The sequence below is a fragment of the Dendropsophus ebraccatus genome, chromosome 1 (genome assembly GCF_027789765.1).
Source record: "Dendropsophus ebraccatus isolate aDenEbr1 chromosome 1, aDenEbr1.pat, whole genome shotgun sequence".
Lineage (NCBI taxonomy): Eukaryota > Metazoa > Chordata > Amphibia > Anura > Hylidae > Dendropsophus > Dendropsophus ebraccatus.
The window spans coordinates 58,768,828-58,791,512 of record NC_091454.1 but is presented as its reverse complement, the minus strand read 5'-3'; the positions used below and the strand labels follow the sequence as shown (position 1 = coordinate 58,791,512).

General features: G+C 44.2%; 1 protein-coding gene across 3 annotated transcripts in view; it reads left to right on the top strand.

Annotated features, from left to right (window-relative positions):
• The window catches only part of CCNI2 (cyclin I family member 2), a 40,169-nt gene extending 20,662 nt beyond the window's left edge, over positions 1 to 19,507 (top strand). For 2 of the 3 annotated variants that reach the window (XM_069971584.1, XM_069971576.1), the window contains exons 2-7: positions 6,173 to 6,335; positions 8,971 to 9,105; positions 10,670 to 10,744; positions 13,197 to 13,337; positions 14,489 to 14,719; positions 16,200 to 19,507. In XM_069971584.1, coding sequence (XP_069827685.1) covers positions 6,222 to 6,335; positions 8,971 to 9,105; positions 10,670 to 10,744; positions 13,197 to 13,337; positions 14,489 to 14,719; positions 16,200 to 16,562 — 1,059 coding nt within the window. In that variant the 5' untranslated portion in view covers positions 6,173 to 6,221 and the 3' untranslated portion in view covers positions 16,563 to 19,507. The remainder of the gene's footprint in view (positions 1 to 6,172; positions 6,336 to 8,970; positions 9,106 to 10,669; positions 10,745 to 13,196; positions 13,338 to 14,488; positions 14,720 to 16,199) is intronic. The other variant, XM_069971594.1, reaches the window with a different exon arrangement.
• Positions 19,508 to 22,685: the final 3,178 nt, after the last annotated feature.

Sequence of the window (22,685 nt, the reverse complement as noted above, 5' to 3'; positions counted from 1 at the left end):
CCCCCCCACACACACACACAGGGTCCTATACCCCCCCCCAATACACAGAGGCTCATACACACCCCCTTACACAGAGGATCGTATACCCCCCCCTACACAGAGGGTCCTGTCCCCCCCATACTCAGAGGCTCATACACACCCCCTTACACAGAGGATTGTATACCCCCCCCCCCACACACACACAGAGGGTCCTATACCCCCCCCCCCCCCAATACACAGAGGCTCATACACACCCCCTTACACAGAGGCTCTTACACACACCCTTACACAGAGGATCGTATACCCCCCCCCCCTTACACAGAGGGTCCTGTCCCCCCCCCATACTCAGAGGCTCATACACACCCCCTTACACAGAGGATTGTATACCCCCTCCCCCCCCCACACACACACAGAGGGTCCTATACCCCCCCCAATACACAGAGGCTCATACACACCCCCTTACACAGAGGATCGTATACCCCCCCCCCCTACACAGAGGGTCCTGTCCCCCTCCCCATACACAGAGGCTCATACACACACCCTTACACAGAGGATCGTATACCCCCCCCCCCTACACAGAGGGTCCTGTCCCCCCCCATACTCAGAGGCTCATACACACCCCCTTACACAGAGGATCGTATACCCCACACACACACACAGAGGGTCCTATACCCCCCCCCAATACACAGAGGCTCATACACCCCCCCCCCCCTTACACAGAGGATCGTATACCCCCCCCCCCTACACAGAGGGTCCTGTCCCCCCCCATACTCAGAGGCTCATACACACCCCCTTACACAGAGGATCGTATACCCCCCCACACACACACACAGAGGGTCCTATACCCCCCCCCAATACACAGAGGCTCATACACACCCCCTTACACAGAGGATCGTATACCCCCCCCCCCCTACACAGAGGGTCCTGTCCCCCTCCCCATACACAGAGGCTCATACACACCCCCTTACACAGAGGATCGTATACCCCCCCCCCCCCTGCACAGAGGGTCCTGTCCCCCTCCCCATACACAGAGGCTCATACACCCCCCCTTACACAGAGGATTGTATACACCCCCCCCCCACACACAGAGGGTCCTATACACCCCCCCCCCCCCAATACACAGGGGCTCATACCCCCCCCCCCCTTACACAGAGGATTGTATACACCCCCCCCCCACACACACACACAGAGGGTCCTATACACCCCCCCACAATACAAAGAGGCTCATACACACCCCCTTACACAGAGGATCGTATACCCCCCCCCCCCTACACAGAGGGTCCTGTCCCCCTCCCCATACACAGAGGCTCATACACACCCCCTTACGCAGAGGATCGTATACCCCCCCCCCCACACACACAGAGGGTCCTATACCCCTCCCCCCCCCAATACACAGAGGCTCATACACCCCCCCTTACACAGAGGATCGTATACCCCCCCCCCCCACGCACACACAGAGGGTCCTGTCCCCCTCCCCATACACAGAGGCTCATACACACCCCCTTACACAGAGGATCGTATACCCCCCCCCCACACACACACAGAGGGTCCTATACCCCCCCCCCAATACACAGAGGGTCCTGTCCCCCTCCCCATACACAGAGGCTCATACACACCTCCTTACACAGAGGATCGTATACCCCCCCCCCCACACACACACACAGAGGGTCCTATACCCCCCCCCCCCCCAATACACAGAGGCTCATACACACCCCCTTACGTGGAGGATCGTATACCCCCCCCACACACACACACACAGAGGGTCCTATACCCCCCCCAATACACAGAGGCTCATACACACCCCCTTACACAGAGGATCGTATACCCCCCCCCCCCCCACACACACAGGGTCCTATACCCCCCCCCCCCCACACACACACAGAGGGTCCTATACCCCCCCCCCCAATACACAGAGGGTCCTGTCCCCCTCCCCATACACAGAGGCTCATACACACCTCCTTACACAGAGGATCGTATACCCCCCCCCCACACACACACACAGAGGGTCCTATACCCCCCCCCCAATACACAGAGGCTTATACACACCCCCTTACGTGGAGGATCGTATACCCCCCCCCACACACACACAGAGGGTCCTATACCCCCCCCCCCCCAATACACAGAGGCTCATACACACCCCCTTACACAGAGGATCGTATACCCCCCCCCCCTACACAGAGGATCCTGTCCCCCCCCATACACAGAGGCTCATACACACCCCCTTACACAGAGGATCGTATACCCCCCCCCCCCCACACACACACAGAGGGTCCTATACACCCCCCCCAATACACAGGGGCTCATACACACCCCCTTACACAAAGGATCGTATACCCCCCCCACGCACACACAGAGGGTCCTACACCCCCCCCCCCCCCAAATACACAGAGACTCATACACACACCCTTACACAGAGGATCGTATCCCCCCCCCCCCCCATACACAGAGGCTGGTATACCCCACCCCCAACAAAGAGGGTCTCATACACCCCCCACCCCAATACACAGAGGCCGGTATACCCCCCCCCCACACACACACACTCTCACACAAATGGAGGCTGGTATACCCACTCCCCCTTACACAGAGGCTTGTATACTTCACCCCCCCCCCCCCCATACACAGAAGCTGGTATACCCCACCCCCAACAAAGAGGGTCTCATACACCCCCCACCCCAATACACAGAGGCCGGTATACCCCCCCCCCCACACACACACACTCTCACACAAATGGAGGCTGGTATACCCACTCCCCCTTACACAGAGGCTTGTATACTTCACCCCCCCCATCCCCCTACACAGAGGCTCATACCCTGCCACCTCCCAATAAACAGAGGCTCAACTCATATACCCCCCCCCCCATATGCAGAGGCTTCCTCCCCCTGCCGTACACAGAGGTACATACCTTCCCCCCAGCTTGTATACCTCCCCCCACAGAGGTTCATACCACCCCCCATACACAGAGGCATACACACTCCATGCTCCCATCCCCCTCCTTACACAGAGGCTCATACACTCCAATCCTCCCCATACACCTAGCCTCATACAACCCCCTAAAAATAGAGGGGCATCACAATGGCTGTGCAACCCTCTGCCCCTGACATACCAGCTGTGCCAGGGTTCTGTCCTCACCCCCAACCCTGACAATAAATATGACCCACTTTATGGCAGATCCTATGGGGTAAGAAGCCACAGGCAGTGTCTGGACATGACATCAAATGGGTACTGTGGAAGATATGCCACAGTAATGCCTGTCTGATATAAGTGGGTGTATGCCAACAGATCCCAACCACACCAGCCGGGCCATTCCTGGAGACATACTGTGCTATATATTGCATTGCTGTACACTATGTTGGCTTTGTATGTGTGTCATACTGTAGATATAGTAACTATCATTGACCATAACGCACCGTGGGAAAGTTTCCATCTGTGCCTTTATAAAGTCTGTTATCTTTGAGTACATGCGCAGATTTCTAGTAGTTAAAGGGGTACTCCTGAAAATAACAATATTCAATATTCTAACAAAGTACTGGTCTGCTGACAATCAAGTATATGCTACCTCCATAAGGTGGCACCTGAAAACAAGGGGTCAACAAGATTGTTCTGATTTCAAATTGTGCTATTTTGTGGTAATGGTACCTAAATATACCTGGGAGAAGTGCCCTTCGTCCAATTTGCTATTTTGTGCTTCACTACCCTGCTGTGGGGCATTTGTTGACAGGTATACATCTTGGGACAGTTTAGTTAAAGGGGTATTTTGGGCACTCATACTTTCTAAGATATTGCTTGGGTTGCAGAGAAAACAATAAACTGCCTACTCTCATCTTGCTCTCTCTGGGTCCTCCTATCATGTCACTGGCTCCACCCTGAATGCTCTGGCCTAACACCATAGACTAACACAATGGCCAGTGATTGGCTGAGCCGGCTGTCACTGATGAGTCTGCCTTGGAATTAGTGGCCAGAGCATTCAGTGACAGGAGGACCAGGGCTCATACCTAAGTGCGCTGTAGAGCCACAGGGGTGCACATCAGGTTATTCATGGTAATTCCTTGGCACAGCTTCCTTACATGGGATGGATCATGCAGATGTCTCCTGTTACAGCTGAATATATGCCTCCGGGGCTTATATTCTTCATAATGTCTGTTATCAAAATAGCACTTGCCAAAAAGTATAAATGTTACAACTCTTGTGTTCTGGGCTGGAGCCAAATGTTGCTCTGTCTGGGTTTATTTTAGAGCTTATGTCTGTAGGAGGTTTAAGAGCCTCTGGCCATGCTGTTTACGATGACAGGCCTCCATAATCACTGCTGTATTGTTATTGGTGCACATTTCTTTGCGTCTGACACAGTTCAGCTAGTGACTAACTGGTGACAGTGTTATGGGTCATTGTGCCATAGGTACTGCCCAATTATGCAGACAGGCTACTCTGTAAGCTATAGGTCTCTGGATCAGCCTTGCAGCACTAGGTCTGGGCACGCAGGCCAAGAACACAGTATTCTCTATATGGCGGTGGAGGCAAAAATCCAATCTCATGGAGGTCTTCCTTGGAAAGTTTGGCATTTGCAAAAGTTTTTCAGAGGGAGTTCCCAATGAATATCCAGAATGCAAAACTGACAATCTAGGGGACTTTCTGTAATGTAATACTGGGGAGGTACTTGGTATTCCCTCATTTTTCCTGTATATCCTGCTTATAGTTCTTATGTCTTCTCTGTACGTTCTGTACTTTGTCTTTGGTAGAGATGGCCACCAGCAGAAATGACCTTATGTCTATGTTTGTCTGAAAACCAGAAAACCCTATAAGAAACAAGTTACTATCCGATTGGAAAGTGAAACTATTCTTTGTTTCCAGTGTAATATTTGATAACACTGGAGAACAAGTTATGAGACAAACAAGTGCAGGGAAATTCAGTCCTCCTCCAAACCATATGTGCCGCATACATGCCCCATAAGGGACTTTACAGTGGGGAATTTATAAAGGCTGATGTTGTAGACTCTGACATAAGTAAAATAATGCTGGGTTAAAGGGGTAGTGCAGCGCTAAGAAATTATTCACAAAATAACACACATTACAAAGTTATACAGCTTTGTAATGTATGTTATGTATGTGAATGGCCCCCTTACCGTGTTCCCCGCCCCCCGCCCGTGTACCCGGAAGTGTAGTGCAGTATACATACCTGATCCGTGTCGAGCGACCCAGTCTGTAATCTTGTCAAAGACATCATCTTCTGGAGGCCGGCCGACCCGCTCCTGCCGTCCCTCATGCCGGCCCCCCTTTGCCGCGTCATAACTGTGCTCAGCCGCGATTGGCTGAGCACAGTTATGCTCAGCCAGTCGCGGCTGAGCAGCTGATGACACGGCCTAATATTGGAAGAAGTTGTAGCAGAAAGGCCAGCATGAAATAGAGGAGAGCAGGGGCTGATGACTAACTTGTTGGAGTCCAGCAACACATGACAACAAGCCTAACCACTGTGCCACCCACAAGGTAGCTATCAGCTCCTGGTCTCCTTCATGTCCTGCTGTGACAGCTTCTACTGAGCTCCAATATTAGCTCCGCCCACAGGTGCATGGCTGACATCAAAGTGGAATTCTAGCAAGCCCATAGGAGGGACACCTGCCCCACCCACCTGATGACGCCTCCTGTGATCATGTTCAGTGGAAGTAACAGGAAACGGAAACAGATATTAAACGTGACATCACAGGAAGTAAAGAAATCACAAGAGGAGCTAGAAATAAATAATGAAAGTGTAAAAAGAACATGCTGGCATCAAAGGTACCATTTTTGTACGGCCAGTGACTGCAAATGGTGTTTATTTTACAATCAGAATAGTTAAGTAAGATAGGTAATCAGTAGAGATGAGCGAACCGGGTTCGAGTCGATCCGAACCCGAACGTTCGGTATTTGATTAGCAGTGGCTGCTGAAGTTGGATAAAGCTCTAAGGTTGTCTGGAAAACATGGATACAGCCAATGACTATATATATGATTTCCACATAGCCTTAGGACTTTATCCAAGTTCAGCAGCCACCGCTAATCAAATGCTGAAAGTTCGGGTTCGTATCGGCTCGAGCATGCTCCAGGTTCGCTCATCTCTAGTAATCAGCAATGGAAACTTAACAAAAACGATGGCCTTAATATAAAGACTAGGAAGTAATTGAAATGCAGATGTTTTTAATGTGTTTTTTTTCTTCTTCTGTGCAGATATCTGTGCTTGGCGTAGAAACTGGATTGGTTGACATTTGTGCCAACAATGAAGTGCACAGGGCTGTCCGAGAGCCAGCGCCTGGAAATACTGCTGGAGAATGCACTTCTTATAGAAGCTAGCAAGTGGAAAGTTCCCTGCTTTCTAGTCTCCACTATCAAGGTACTCGGCTAATACCCGGCTTAGGCCAATTTTACTTGAAGTTCTAAAAACTTGTGAACAACTTTTCGGTTTACATGCTTTAAAATAAATGTAGTGCTTTTGTAATGCAATTTTTTAAAGGAGAACTCCACATAAGGAAAACTTGTTTTCTATTAAAATTTATATAGATGTGTCTATACAATGTATTACCATATCTGTGCGGTTCTGCCACACTGGTAGCTGATGGAAATCCAGGAAGTAAAGAAAACTGGCCTCTATGCCAATCCACATTGTCTCCTGCTCCCACTTCTCTACTACCTTAGGAGACAAATATTCCATGCTTCTGTCTCGCATATTGTGTGTTTGCTGAGCACAGGCTGATGATGGGGGCAGGGTGTGATGTCACAGGAGGCTTGGCTGGATCCCCCAGAAGCCGCTGCTGCACATTTGCCGATTGTGCAAAACTCTACAGTGAAATTAGGGCTATGTTCACACATGTTGGAGTTTCATTGCAGTACTGCAGCGTATTCACAAAAATGATGCAGTAACACAAGTAACAATGTGCTAAACTGCAGAGAGGATCAGAGCCGGCACTGCCAATGCCACCTGGACAAAAACAGGCATAAACAGTATATCCCTTGTAAGATAATATCGGATACAGTCCTTATTGTGGGGCTCAACTTCAAAGATAAAAGATGCTTGATCATAATACGTGTGTGGAGATTAAAAAATTTAAACTAAATTTAAAAAGTTCTTTACTTTATTCCAATATTGGCGTTACAGGTAGAGAATACAGCGTGCTGTGTGGTGTTACAGGTAGAGAATACAGCGTGCTGTGTGGTGTTACTGGTAGAGAATACAACGTGCTGTGTAGTGTTACAGGTAGAGAATACAGCGTGCTGTGTGGTGTTACAGGTAGAGAATACAGCGTGCTGTGTGGTGTTACAGGTAGAGAATACAGTGTGGTGTTACAGGTAGAGAATACAGTGTGCTGTGTGGTGTTACAGGTACAGAATACAGCGTGCTGTGTGGTGTTACAGGTAGTAACTGTGTGGTGTTACAGGTAGAGAATACAGCGTGCTGTGTGGTGTTACAGGTAGAGAATTCAGCATGCTGTGTGGTGTTACAGGTAGAGAATACAGCGTGCTGTGTGGTGTTACAGGTAGAGAATACAGTGTGGTGTTACAGGTAGAGAATACAGCACCCTGTGTGGTGTTACAGGTAGAGAATACAGCCTGCTGTGTGGTGTTACAGGTAGAGAATACAGCGTGTTGGGTGGTGTTACAGGTACAGAATACAGCGTGCTGTTACAGGTAGAGAATACAGCGTGCTGTGTGGTGTTACAGGTAGAGAATACAGCGTGCTGTGTGGTGTTACAGGTAGAGAATACAGTGTGGTGTTACAGGTAGAGAATACAGCACCCTGTGTGGTGTTACAGGTAGAGAATACAGCCTGCTGTGTGGTGTTACAGGTAGAGAATACAGCGTGTTGGGTGGTGTTACAGGTACAGAATACAGCGTGCTGTTACAGGTAGAGAATACAGCGTACTGTGTGGTGTTACAGGTAGAGAATACAGCGTGCTGTGTGGTGTTACAGGTAGAGAATACAGCGTGCTGTGTGGCGTTACAGGTAGAGAATACAGCGTGCTGTGTGGTGTTACTGGTAGAGAATACAACGTGCTGTGTAGTGTTACAGGTAGAGAATACAGCGTGCTGTGTGGTGTTACAGGTAGAGAATACAGCATGCTGTGTGGTGTTACAGGTAGAGAATACAGTGTGGTGTTACAGGTAGAGAATACAGTGTGCTGTGTGGTGTTACAGGTACAGAATACAGCGTGCTGTGTGGTGTTACAGGTAGTAACTGTGTGGTGTTACAGGTAGAGAATACAGCGTGCTGTGTGGTGTTACAGGTAGAGAATACAGCGTGCTGTGTGGTGTTACAGGTAGAGAGTACAGCGTGGTGTGTGGTGTTACAGGTAGAGAATACAGCGTGCTGTGTGATGTTACAGGTAGAGAATTCAGCATGCTGTGTGGTGTTACAGGTAGAGAATACAGCGTGCTGTGTGGTGTTACAGGTAGAGAATACAGTGTGGTGTTACAGGTAGAGAATACAGCACCCTGTGTGGTGTTACAGGTAGAGAATACAGCCTGCTGTGTGGTGTTACAGGTAGAGAATACAGCGTGTTGGGTGGTGTTACAGGTGGAGAATACAGCGTGCTGTGTGGTGTTACAGGTAGAGAATACAGCGCGCTGTGCGGTGTTACAGGTAGAGAATACAGCGTGCTGTGTGGGTGGGACCACAATGAAATGGTAAAGTACTGCAAATAATTTAGTAACACAGTGAAACTGCAATGTGTGAACACAGCCTAGATGTTCTGCAACAGATTTGGGTGGGGAATGGGCAGAGTGGAAGACTGTGATGAACAGCTGAGGGAAAGCATTGCATTCTGGAACCAGTACTGCATTGTGGGAACTGCTTAACCAGGAAGTACAGAAACACTATACAGAACAGAACCCCTCAAAACAAATGGATTTTAGGTAGTTTTAATACTGGAATAGATAGGTAAGTAATGCTTTATGCTTCTGCAGAAGGTTCATTTTCCCCCCCTCTACCTGCAGGTCCCCTGTAATATTTCAAATTGGTTTTGTCCCTCCAGGGCACAGATATCTCTCCGATGCAATACGAGCAGACTGTGTTGTGGATGAAAGAACTGAAGTTGCGCTTCAATTTCTACCCGGAAACATTTGGCTTGGCAGTTAGCATCCTGAATCGCATTTTAGCATCAGTTAAGGTGAATAATGATCCACATGGGCTTTGTACACTGCTATTAAAGAAGTTAAGCAAAAAAATTAATTTAAAATTTTAACCTGCAATAACAGGTTTACATAGGGCTGTGTTGATGGCAGGGGGGGGGGCATTTGAGATCCTTGATATAAAAAATAAAAGAACAATTTGTCCTTCAAGGGAACCTGATATTATATTTGTTATAGTGCAGGGGAATATATCTAAACATGCCTCTGATGTGAAAGACCATGTGGGTAGTTCAGTCTCCGGAGAAGTCATGCAGACCTGGGTTGATTGCTATACCATTACAAGCCAGTTTTGGTGTGCAGAGAAGCGAGGTGTACTAGCACACTGCTTAAAGGAGAACTGTCAAAAAATAAATATATCCAGGGCCAGTTGGGGGGGAGGGGTTGCTTGGGTTCAGAACATAATAAAGAATTTATACTTTCCTGTCCTGGTGCCCCCATAGCGCAGCATCACCAGTTCAATCAGTAATTGCATATATGAGCAGCCTCAGTCACTGACTGGCTAAGGCTATGTTCACACAACATATGTTTATGTAAAAGTACGGCAGTACCTTGTATGCCTTGCCTTCCATGAGATCCCGGCCGGAGCGTTTACACATAGTATATGCTCCGGCCGGGATCTCTCGGCGTAGAAAACTGACATGTCTGTTTTCTGAGGCCGCTATTCAGTGAATAGCAGCCGCAGAAAACCCTGTCAGTGCACACTATGGAGCGAGCGGCTCCAGCCGCACGCTCCATAGTGTGCAGTGGTAAGTTCTGATGTGGGTGCGCAGGGATGTGCCCGCATCAGAACTCTGGGGCCCTAAAGATCATCTGGCCGGTACTGTAGTACCAACCGGAATGATCTTTTCAGAGACTGGCTGTTCCGTGACCCGGCCAGGACAAGGAACGGCCGGTCTCTTGCGTTGTGTGAACATGCAGGATTGGGGGGCTAAAATAATAAAACAAAATTAGGCTGTGGCCGTAAAAGGGTTTTCCAGGAACACTTAATCGATGGACTATTCTAAGGGCCCTATCCCACTGGACGATTATCGTTCAGATTATCGTTAAGTCGTTCGAATCTAAGCGATAAATCGTTTGGTTGAATAGCAGTTAACGATTAACGACCGCACGAGAAATCATTGATAGTTTAATAAAACCCGGACCTATTTTTATTGTTGCTCGTTCGCAAATCATTCGCATTGAATAAGACGTTGTTCGGTCGTTCGCAGTAGTGACGAACGCAATAGCGATGACAAGACGACCGCAAGAATGATCATAAGTAACGATTATTGTTCCGTGTAAATGGGTGAACGATTTCAGGTCTTTCGCAATAACAATTTCGTTAATGATTATGCGAACGATAATCGTCCCGTGGAATAAGGCCCTAAGGATAGGTCATCAGTGTGTGGTTGGCGGGGTCAGTCTAACTAGTTGGAGGATTGGCTACATATGATCTGCCCTAGTAGAAATAGGTTGCACATTTATGGATACCGTGTATTACAGCAGAAGTCTCCCTTCTAGTCTTACACGCAAACACTAAATTTTTGTGTTTCCCATCTGCAGGTCCAAGTGAAATATCTTCAGTGCATTGCCGTCACATGCTTATACCTTGCAGCCAAAACCAATGAAGAGGATGAGGTATGACTGTCCAAACATAGATCTTTGTTTCCTGTTGTCTCTGTTCTGACATTGTATGATACATTGGTATCCATTCATCCTCTGTGGAGCCACTGGAGATAGTTGACTGCAGCTTTTGAATATCCCTGGATTTTAGAGTTTCCATTTCCTAGTCTATGGGATCCCCAGTAATGATACCACCACAGTCTTAGTAATGCTCTATCCCGTGGATACTGTTGATAGGGCATAACTTGTCAAGATGGAAAAACCTAGAACCCACCCTACCCCTGGATAAAGGATTATATACTAACCCTTTCTAGCCAGTCCCCCCGCAGAGAAATCACCGCCCACTCATCTGCGCATTCAATATGCAAATGAGAAGAGATGAGTCTGATGTCCGTAGGAATTCGCTGCTCCACTTCGCACTCACCTCTGTTCATTTGCATATTGAGCGTGCAGAAGAGTGGGCGCCTATTTCTCTGTGGCGGGACTGGCAGGCGGAGGTAAGTATATGAACCTTTATCCAGGGATAGAGTGGGTTCTGCCTCAGGTGCCAAAAAAAACAAAAAACATAAGGTCTATTCACACTTACAGGATCTGCAGCAGATTTGGTGATGCAGATATTAATGTTACTAAATGATTGAACACGGCATAAAATCTGCAACATTCAAATCTGCAGTGTATCCTGAATGAATGAATGGACCCAAGATACAAAATATTATTGATTATATTAAATAAATCACTCCAAGAATGAATACCATGTCAACATACTGTAGCTGCTAAAAAACAAAAGCTTCTGTGTTAAATGAAAGATCTGGCCTCAGTAGGACAGTAAATGGTGAATAGAGAGGAGCGTTTCCTGTAAGTTGGGATTCTTCCAAACCTTATTGTGCAGCAATGAGGTAATGCCATTTTCAAAATGATTTTTTCAAACAAATTAATAGTTGCAGTGTAAAGTTCAGAGAAATCCAAACTTTCAGTAAACTCACTCTTTAGTGCAGAGAAGAATTTCTCTGAAGGCTGTTTGAGATTTCTAACTGGACTGTATAATGTAGTTGCACATAGTGATATCAGAAACATCTGAAAAGAAACACACCGGAAATAAAAGAGGAAGTGCTGATAAAAGCCTCAGACCAGAGTCACAGAAAGACACAAGAAGTCAAAGGGAAACTGTCCACTAGAAAAGCGTGTACCTGTCGTTATAACTTTCAATGTCTAATTCAACAGTATATGTGAAATAAAGTAATATACATTCATTATCTTGTTTGCTTGTTTTTGTTATCATGCTGTAAAACAAAGCTACTTACCAGAAATTTAGCTCCAGTCGCCTGAAGGCAGCTTTTTATTCTTGTGCTGGTTTACCAAAAAAATGGGTTAAACACTTAAAGTCCCAGCCTGTACAGAGAGTGACGGCTCAATGTGTCCATAAATCACATGACTGCCTTCTCTGTGAGCGCTCAAATGACCTGGGAAACACGGGACTTTCTGTGTTTAGACTCAGAACACAGAAAGTACCATGTTTTCCATGATAACTAAAAGAAAAGAATCAATGTATATTGCAAACTTGCTTTATATCACATCTACTATTGATTTAGGTTATAACAACAGTAACACTATAATGATTACATTTCTATGTATGCCTTGAGATTATCCATACCTCTAAAGGGGTTGTCTGGCTAGGACCCCTTTTTGCGGAATGCCCAGGGAGAGGGTGGGTGCTTATGGGTGCCAAGCAGTCACGTAGCAGGCCTGCTTAGCCATCCAATGGCAGAGGTGGGACACTACTACAGCCGCAGAATGGCTGAGCAGGCCTGCAGCATCATGTCTCTGAACTCGGAAGTAGCCGCGCACCAAGGAACGGAGCAGCAGAATACAAGCGGCAGTGCAAGAGCCAGGGAGGTAAGTGTATGTTATTATTCTTTCACCCACCTCATCCCTGGGCATTCCTCAAAAGGGGTCCTGGTCAGACAACCCCTTTTAATGAAGTCAAGTGTTTTAGGGGTGTGACCAGTGCATCAAAGTGCACTTTTGTATTCTGGCCATGCCTCAATTACACTTTAGAGCAGTAATAAAAACACGTTTTTGTTCTGCCATGTAATGTGTCTGAGGTTTTCCCATATGCTGCAGGTTTCCTTATATGCTGCAGGTTAGAATGTCTCCTCTCCCTGTGCCTGCTTGCAACAGGATACTTCAGGAGCTTGGGAATCTTCTTTCACACTCTGCACTGGAGAATAGAAGCATTCATCTAGGTCTATAAAGCAACGTTGTTAGTTGCTCTAACAGTATCAGCAGTTGCTTTTATATTAACACCATACTGTGGTATCAGAGATGCACCATGCGCTGAAGCCTAAGCTCCATCACATCACTGCAGCTTTTCCTTTTATCCGACTGCAGACTTGTCTGTTTTATTATACTTCTTTTTAATAATACAAAAGAAAGGTAAAGATTTTGTCTCAACTTTTATTTATTATAGATAATACCATCAGTGAAGAAGCTTGCAATGCAGAGTGGCTGCTTGTACTCCTCTGCGGAGATCTTAAGGATGGAGAGAATCATACTGGATAAACTGCAGTGGGATCTGTACACATCCACACCAGTAGACTTCCTGAACACTGTAAGGATATGTGACTGAAAGAAGTATGATTGCACACCATATACACGTTTGCACAAATCCGCTACTGATGTTCTATATTAAAGAAGCTACTTACAAGTCACTGACTTAGTTGGACAAAAATAAAACTTTCATTTTTTTTTAATAAAAAAAAAAATCTATTCCACTTTAAATTTTCTACTCAATGATATATTAACACATTGCAAAAATATTTCTGACTCTGCTTTTCATTGGAATAACACTGTACATACAAAGCTGTCTGGTTTCGAACACCTTGTACACCTGTCACCAAGAAGGCCTGAAGCTTAAAGTATCATTGTACTGGCACTTGTAATATGTCTGTGACCTGTTTCTGCAAGAAAGTAACTCATTCAAGCAGAAAAAAAAGATTCAGGTATTAAGGCAAAACTGTATTTAGAGGGACGGGGCTGGCTCTTCATTGTGGCAGCGGAATTTGGATTTGTTCACCCGGTGCAGGAGACATGCTGGTATGTGTAGTTCTAAAGCTTGGCCTGGCATATGGTGGAAGAATACCCTGATCAAGAACATGGTTGTAAAGCTTAGACATGGTCCCAACTTTGTAATCCCTGTATCCGTGTATGTGCATACATTACATAGTCCTAACAGTCTAGGAATAGGAATGGGAATCTTGTTGTCTTTTTGATTGGTATTGGCTACAATAATGCAATTCCTTCTCCACTTTAGTTAAGAAATTTGCCTTTAAATCAGTTCCAACAGCTCCCCCCCCCTCCCCAAAGCTTTTTTTTAAGTTACAAAAGTTTACTTATGTAAAGGGAGAATACTAAAACCATCTCTCATTCACATCCTGATCTGTAAATCTCCCATGGTACCCTATGGGTAATGTTAGATTTGAAGGGTTAAATCAGAGCATAAGCAAGGATCACGAATGTAGCCAGGGAACAAAACACATACAATTGGTTGTGTTCAGAGAACATGGTTGTTACATTCAATAGAAGCGTAATAGTCCAATGGGTCATGACAATGTATGAACACATGACAAGTGGCCACATTTCAGCCTTCCTGATGTGAGCTGCATTATGCTTTTCGCCATGTTTGGTTGTCATAAGTGAAAAATGAAGACAATCAACCGAGACATTTAGACATTTGTTTTTTTCCCCCCCCCCCTCCTACAGTTCCATGCCATGGTGATGTCCAATTGGCCTCATCTCTTTGGCGGCTTGTCTCAGATGAATCCTTCCCTCCATGTTGCACTCTTGACTAGGCAGCTACAGCACTGCATGGCATGCCACCAATTATTGCAGTTCAGAGGTTCAACAGTGGCCTTGGCTATTATGACCTTGGAGTTGGAGAGGATGGCAGCCGACTGGTTCCCTGTTATGACTGAACTGCTGAAAAAAACAAAGGTAAGGAGAAAAATCTGTCATCCAAAAAAAAGCTGTTTACTTTAATGGGTAACAGTGAGGGGTTAGAAAAGGAACCTGTCAGCATTTACCCACCACATCACTCACGTGCTGAGAAAACAATGACAATAACATTTCATGCAATAATTTCCAAGATGTATATTACCCATTGGAGCCAGTAACTACAGACTTTGTAACTTGTCAAAAGCAATTAAATATCTTTGTACAACCGAATTCTTATGCAGTGTAAACTATGACAGACCCCAAGGTTTTAGGTGGTGCTCAACATACAGGCAAAGTCCACTTAAAGTATCCAAAAAAGAACAAATGTGGCACTTACCATTGAGATGCAAAAACCTTTGGATACTTTTTTCCACATCCCTATACCAGTTGGATTAATTGAATAAAGTTTCCAAAAGATTTGCATCACAATGGTGAGTGCCATGTTTGTTCTTTATTGGATACAATACCGACTTCATGTCATGGTCTCTACCACAATCGTCTTGTCTTTTTTTTCTTCTCCCCTCCCCCTTCCTCCAAGGATTACCTATATGTGTCCTAGCTTTTTGTTAATGTCTGCTGTTCTGTCTCCTCTCACCATTGCATCTTATTTAGCTTGTTCCTTACTGCAGCCTCCAGGTTACCTCATACATGGTTGCCTGTAACAGTATAGGAAAAGTTGCAGCCATGAGCGGATTATAATAGGTCCGTTTCAGGCGGTAGCCCAGGGCCCTGAGCTCCTGGGGGGCCCATGGCCACCCAAACAGACTTATACTTTCAGTGGTGTATTATCTCCAGGGTACTGTTCTGCTATGATTTGCATAAAAATCAATGCTTTTTACTGCAATTTTGCACAATTCAGAGAAAAGCTGCTGCCAGGAGACAATGCAGTAACATTAGAGAACATACTGAAGGACCTTATCATGTGACAATGATGTCACCACAGGTCCTTTACAAGCTGAATTATGGAGGAAAAAGACTAAAGCTAGTGCCACCATAGTTACAGTGGGTTGGGAGGCCCAAGCTTGGTGAACAGCCTGGGTCCCCTAGTAAAGTTAATCCGCTCCTGGTTGCAGCAGACACCCTCAAGTTGGCCATAAACGTAACATTTCAACTATATACTTATCCTTTCTTCAACTGTACTTTTGGCTTATTCTGCTTCAAAAGTTTACAGTTCTAGATCAGCCGATGAAAAACAACAACAAAAACATCTGACACTATGATCAGGAACGCAGTCTAAATAGATATTTTTTTCATGAGTCAACTGTAATGGTATACGTTAATTTTTTCCTTTTAAGGAGAATGATCTTAAGAATTAAAATGAAGCAGCGGGTCACTCATCGTGTATAGTGGATAACATCAAGGGTTATTCTCATCTTACAAAGTTGATTGTTAGTTCTGTATTTCTTTTTTTTTTTTTTTTCTCCTTATGAAATCCTATAAAAAAAAAAAAAGAGTACTAATCTACATGTGTGTTTTGCAGGTGGACCATGTTGAGTTGATTCATTGTAAGGAGCTGGTTGATCGATGCCTTGGAACTGAAACAAACCCTGTGTACATTTTCATTTCTGCCAACAAAGACATTAAGACACGTATCAGGGATCACGTCTCGTATTGTCTTCCTTCTGTAACTTGTTCAACGTTGAAAAGGAACAAGACTGTTCATAAGGCTACCTTCGAAATGGAAACCGATGAGTTTTATGATGGGTTTCAACTTCTGTACAATGAAGACCGTGGGGAGATGAATGACACTCTTATGAGCAAGAAGTCACAGATAGTGACAGAAGAGAGTGGGCTTTGTCCCCCCCTTACAGTGCCCATATCTGAACTAGTAAGCAGCCTGTAGAATTACTAGCAAAGGCCTCTACAAGTTGCTAGTGCCAAAGCAATACCGTGTATATAGGTGCGTGTGCATCTAAATCTTTTCTTCCTTTTCGCTGTAAACATGGCGCGCTGTGCCATCTAGTATTGCCAAACTACAGTTTCTGCTGCCAACTATTGACATGCGGTTGCTATTAAACTGCAGGTTCCTTCTTCCATTCCCTTTACTGTAAAGGGACCAAATGTACCCTGAAGAATGTAAGTATTTAACGCACTGGCCATCTACAATAATATGGCACAATTCAAGGGCTGGGGGTTTAATTCTTGTCTTCTGTTCCACTGATATTTCATTTACAAGGGAGTGACCTGGGCCGATCCATATGCAGTATCAATCCATGCTAATTCATATGGAAATATGTGAACATTAAGTGGATTAGTGTATATGGGAGCTGCCCAATATGTTCGGATGGACGTTTTATTTAATTTTGTATCTAGGGTATCACTTAACCCTATTTACTTTGTGCTTTTTCCAAACTGGGTACGTGGAGGTGAAAAAAAAGCGACATTTATATTTTGTTCTTAGGTTGTCTTTTTTGTATGATGGGCTGTGTAATATAACCCTTACCTTTTTTCCCCCCACCAACTACTCCCTGATATTAGTGAAATTCTGGACTTGTTTAACGAGTAGAGATGAGCGAACCTGGAGCATGCTCAAGTCGATCCAAACCCGAACTTTCAGCATTTGATTAGCGGTGGCTGCTGAAGTTGGATAAAGCCCTAAGGCTATGTGGAAATCATGGATATACTGTAGTCATTGGCTGTATCCATGTTTTCCAGACAACCTTAGAGCTTTATCCAAGTTCAGCAGTGGGTTCGGATCGACTCGAACCCGGTTCGCTCATCTCTATTAAAGACCCTATTTACATGGCTTGGTGGGCAAATAGGGCAGCACGAACAATGACTGAATTGTTTTGTGGGCCTTTACAGTAATTTGTTGGCCACACATCACCTACACTACAGGTTAATGTGCGGCGATCAGCCACACAGTGCGATTTTTGCTGTGATTGATTTTTTTCTAAAATCACTTTTTTACTGCTACTATGAAAATTGAAGTAAAAATGCTTTGTTTTTCCACAATTTGCATAATTGTAGCATAAGGGTGCGTTCACACATACAGGATCCGCAGCAGATTTGATGGTGCAGATTTGAAACTGTAGATTTGCTTTCAATCTGCAACTTGAGAATCTGTGCCATCAAATCTGCTGCAGATCCTGTACGTGTAAACACACCCTAATAGTACAATTTTTTCCCCCCACAATTTTGGAAAAATCATACCATTAATTGAAAAAAAACCTCCTTGCATAATTTGCGCCACCCTTGACATTCAGACATAACCCTATTGCCTTTTACTGCTGTCTATTAACCCTTTTAAAGCACATTGGGTGACCACATTTCCAGCTGCTGGAACCCACCAAATCGGCTATATGAATAGACAGCTAGTTTACTAGAGGCTGTAGGAACAGGATCAAATCTGTCTTGCAGAGCAGCTGGGCCCTGAGACGAGAATCTACTTATATACATATATAGTGATGGTGACGCTTCAGCACTCCAACTGCTGCAAAACTACAATTCCCATCATGACTAGACAACCAAAGATATGGCTTTGGCTGCCCAGGTATAATAGGAGTTGTAGTTTTACAACAGCTGGAGTGCCAAAGGTTCCCCATCGCTGATTTATATATTCTAACTGGACATATGGAAAAGGGTTGCCTTCCCCATTTCTACCATTTACTTCCCACTAGGTATCATATTGGATGCTGTAATCCGTCCATTTTCATCTACTTTTAAAAATTGACACTCAGGAATTTTTGTTTTGCCAAGGAAAGGTAAATAATAAGATGAGGGAGATAAATCATAACCTGTGAAAAGAGAAAGCTACATATCAGTCGGTAGAATCTGATTGCCATAGGCCTAATCCCCATATTTTCCTTTTGCATTAGTTTTGATATACTGTATATCCCCCTTTTCTCTTTCTTGACCATTGATAGTAATGACAGGAATGACAGGCAATTATCTGTACTCATCCTGGGAAATTATTCCAAATGTTTAAACCTAAAAAAAAAGGTTCTGATCTACTAATGCCTATTTCTTTCTTTTCTCTACTGATGTATTTTATATTATAAGCTTAGCCAAAATATAATGGCCCTCATACATGATATTGGGGTAAGTCCCTGTTGGCCAGAGCACTCAACTAGACACCATATTTTTTTTTTTTTTCTGAGTAATCCGATTAGTTATTATGGGCAACACTGACTTTGTACATGAGGCCAAGTGTGTCTTTTTTTTAACATGTTGTTTTTATATTTTATTTTAATAGATTTATGTGTTGTTGTTTTTTTTTTTTTAATTAAGATGTAATAGTGAACAATACTTGTCATGTGACAGGCTTGCACCTTTCTATTTCTTTATAACGCGGGCAGCTAGTTGTTTTACCCTTATGTGTTTGTGCATAAATGTGATTTTTGGCTTTTATTTTACTTTGTAAAAAGAAAAAAAATTTCAACAGAAAAATAGTTTAAAAAAACTTGTACGTTTTGAATGTTGAATGAGTTTTAAGGGGGTTAGGAGACAAGCCCCATCTTATCTTTAAAGTTTTTTATGTTTTTGTGGCTTTTTCCACAAGTGGTGCCAATACTGATGCTCCGTCCAGGACACAAGATGCAAGGTTTTTTCATGTACTGTATGGTTGTTATTGTTTCCTTACGGTGATTAATGGAAAAAGATGTGATGTTCTCTTATATGCTTGGTAAGATGTAAATTACACTGTATTTATTTTGTATGTTTTTTTTGTTTTTATAATGTGAAACTGTGAGTTGCCTGATAACTGTAAGGCAAATCCTGGCATACTAATTCCAGTCATGTTGGATATTTTGTCCGATTTCATTAAACCTGGTGCCTATAACACACTAACTTTTTAGTTTTTTTAATATGGTTAGATCTAGTGTTCACTTCTACATTTGGCTCCAGAAACTACATCAAAAAGTGCATGACTATCTGATTCTAACTTTAGGCTAGGTTCACACTATGTAAAAATGACTGCCATCTCTCAACAGCCGTCGTTGTGCAAATAGCGTCCATTAATTTTTAAATAAGTGACGACATACATAGTTGGAACCTAGCCTTAACCCCTTAAGGACTGATGACATGACATACCCGTACATCATCTCGCCCTTAGGAGAGTTTAGAGTGGTCACGCTAAAGTCACAATCGTTATGGAAGACGGTCCTAATTTTTGCAGTGTGAACCTAGCCTTAAAGGGATTAACCATAGCTGCCTTCTTCGAAAAACAGCGCTACCGCTGTCCTCAGGTTGCGTGTGGTGTTTCAACTTCACTTGAACAACGATGAGTTGCAATACTACACACATACAGGTGTGGCACTGTTTGTGGAAGAAAGTACAGTGAAACCTTGGATTATGAGTAATGTGGTGTACAAGCATTTAGCAAGTCCTACTCTCATTGTTACTCTGTAAACGAGCAAAATTTTTGCAAACAAGCTTTCCTGTGGCCACATCCTGATACTGTATGCACTGTATTGGGTCAGGGAGTATGCTCTGCACCCAAGTACCCAAGCTCTGACCCAGAAATAGTGCACTTCTATACACAGCAAGTCTCCTTCACCCTCTGGGGATCCACTTCTTAACAGCAAAGCAGGGCCTGTTTGTGAAAGAGGCTGTATCGGACTCAGCAGCGGGCCCCGATAGGCTGTTAATGTCAGGTGAACCAAGCAGCGCCTCCTCAGATGATGGTGTCCCCCTAACTATCAGGAGAGATGCTATGCTTCCCCTCAGTTTGGATCTTGTGTCTGTAGTAAAGGAACGGCCTCTCAGGAGCAGCGGTGAGGTCCGGTTTCTGTATCCTGCTCTGCAGCACTCCGCTGTAGCGGTGAAGTCCGCTGCCACATAGATTGCTGCTTTCCTTGCCTCAAGGAAGGACCAGCTGGAGGCTGCTTGCATTGGAGGTCCCAAACTGTACACAGAGGGGGTAACCTTTAAACACATACTGTAGCAGTAATCCCCCTTCTCTGGAAAGAATCATCTGCCTTTCTATTGTTTCTTATGGGGAAATGTGCTTTACTATACCAGTGATTTGAATTACAAGCATGTTCAAGGAACAAAATATGCTCTTAATTTGAGGTTTCACTGTACCTATGCTTTTCTAATCCTGGATAACCCCTTTAAAGGGAGCCTGTCAAGTCTGTAGTGCTCTACATAGTATTAAGCAAAACTAAAAGGGGTTGTCCAGCAAAAAAAAAAAATTATATTTGATATAGATAGTTATATAGATTTGTAATTTACTTCTATTAAAAATCTTAAGTCTTCCCATACTAACAAACTGTTGTATATACTGCAGAAGTGTTTATTTACATTCAAACACATTGCTCCTCTGCTGACACCTCTGGCCAAGTCAGGAACTGTACAGAGCAGCAGCAAATCCCCATAGAAAACCTCTGCTGCTTAGGACAGTTCCTGACTGGGCCAGAGAAATCCGCAGAGAGCACTGTATTTCAATGTAAATAAACAACACTTTTGCAGGATATACAGCAGCTTACAAGTATGGGAAGACATGAGATTTTTAAATTAAAAGTAAATTACAAATCTATATAAGTTTCTGACACAAGTTGATTTTCGCTAAACAACCCCTTTAAGTATGAAACAAATTATCGGTGTCTTAAAAATAAGTTGACAGCAGACTGGGAACTGGAGCACATATTTGCTACTACTTCAGTTAATTTTGTTTCTTATTGTACTTTAACTTAACACTAGGTCTACACCCTGCCCCCAGGACCTGACGGCCAGGCCAAACAGCATTCTGTCCCTTTGTTCAGATGTCTCCTGTGCTGCCACAATCTCTTTAAACAAGAACAACTATCATTGCTTGTGTTGTATGCAAATTAATGGTAACTAGTCACACTGGCCAGTGAACAGAACTTCAGAAAGGATTATAAAACGCTTCTATTAAGGAAATGCTATAATGCGTGGCAAAAGATGTTGGTTGTTCCCTGTCAGCTGTGTGTAAAACTTGGTGCAAGTATTAACAAAATGGACTTTGGCCAAGGAGATGATGATGGAGATTTTGGTGTGGTTGTAATGAAACATAGTTAAAGGGGTGGGTTCACACATAACAAAACTGCAGCAGATTCCATGCTGTGATTCCTCTACTGTCAATTTGAATGATTACATACTTGCAGCATGTATGTTACACATACTTCTATATGATGAAGGGAGGTGTATACTCGTGAAAGGCGTTACTGTGCTTTCATAATTTTTATACTACATCTCTATTGGACATTTATGAGCACTTTATTCGGACAGCGCTCGCCTAGTGAGTACTATAGACATTTTGTTTTTCATGTTTCCGTTACGGGCCCCTCTCACGGAATATCCCGTTTACGTAAGGCAGCTTAGCAGCCCGTTTTAGTGCTAGTCCCATACATTATTCTTTTGACCTCTTTGGCCTACTGTGTGGTTGTATGTACACTACATGTCTGGATGCCAGCTGTACCCCAGTCTGAGGGGTGATATGTATTAAGCCCAAGAGGCTATCAGGTGAGCAGCTTTCTCACTTATCTTGTCCACAGATCCTCCAAAGGTTTTACACGAGGCGTCTGTGTAATGCCCCCCCGTTTATTATACTTATACTAGAAGTGTCCTACAATGTTTACTGAAACAGTAATTGCTTCAGAGGCTTATTATGTCCCTTGTTGCTCTGTAGTGTTTAAGAATCCTTATACATAGGGCTGATTATTGGCAGACAGGAGCACTCACTACTGATAACTGGCTCACATAAAAGGGCTAGTGATCAACTGACAAAAAAAAAAAAAAAATCAAATGTTCTTTGGCTGTTCCCATCTTTTGCACGGGCATTTAAATTATTAATAGTGGGCTACACAACTTCCTGTGTAAACAAGAGTGTGCAGCCGACTGTGATGAAGTTGACAGGGATAGAGCTTTCCTGCAATCGACAAAGGTTAGGCTCCTTTACCTTTCTAGCAGCTATAGCACATGCAAGGAAACTGCACACCCTGTGTTTTTCTGAGATTCATTGCAGTCTGAATGAGATGATTAATAAAAGCTACGTAGCCCTGAT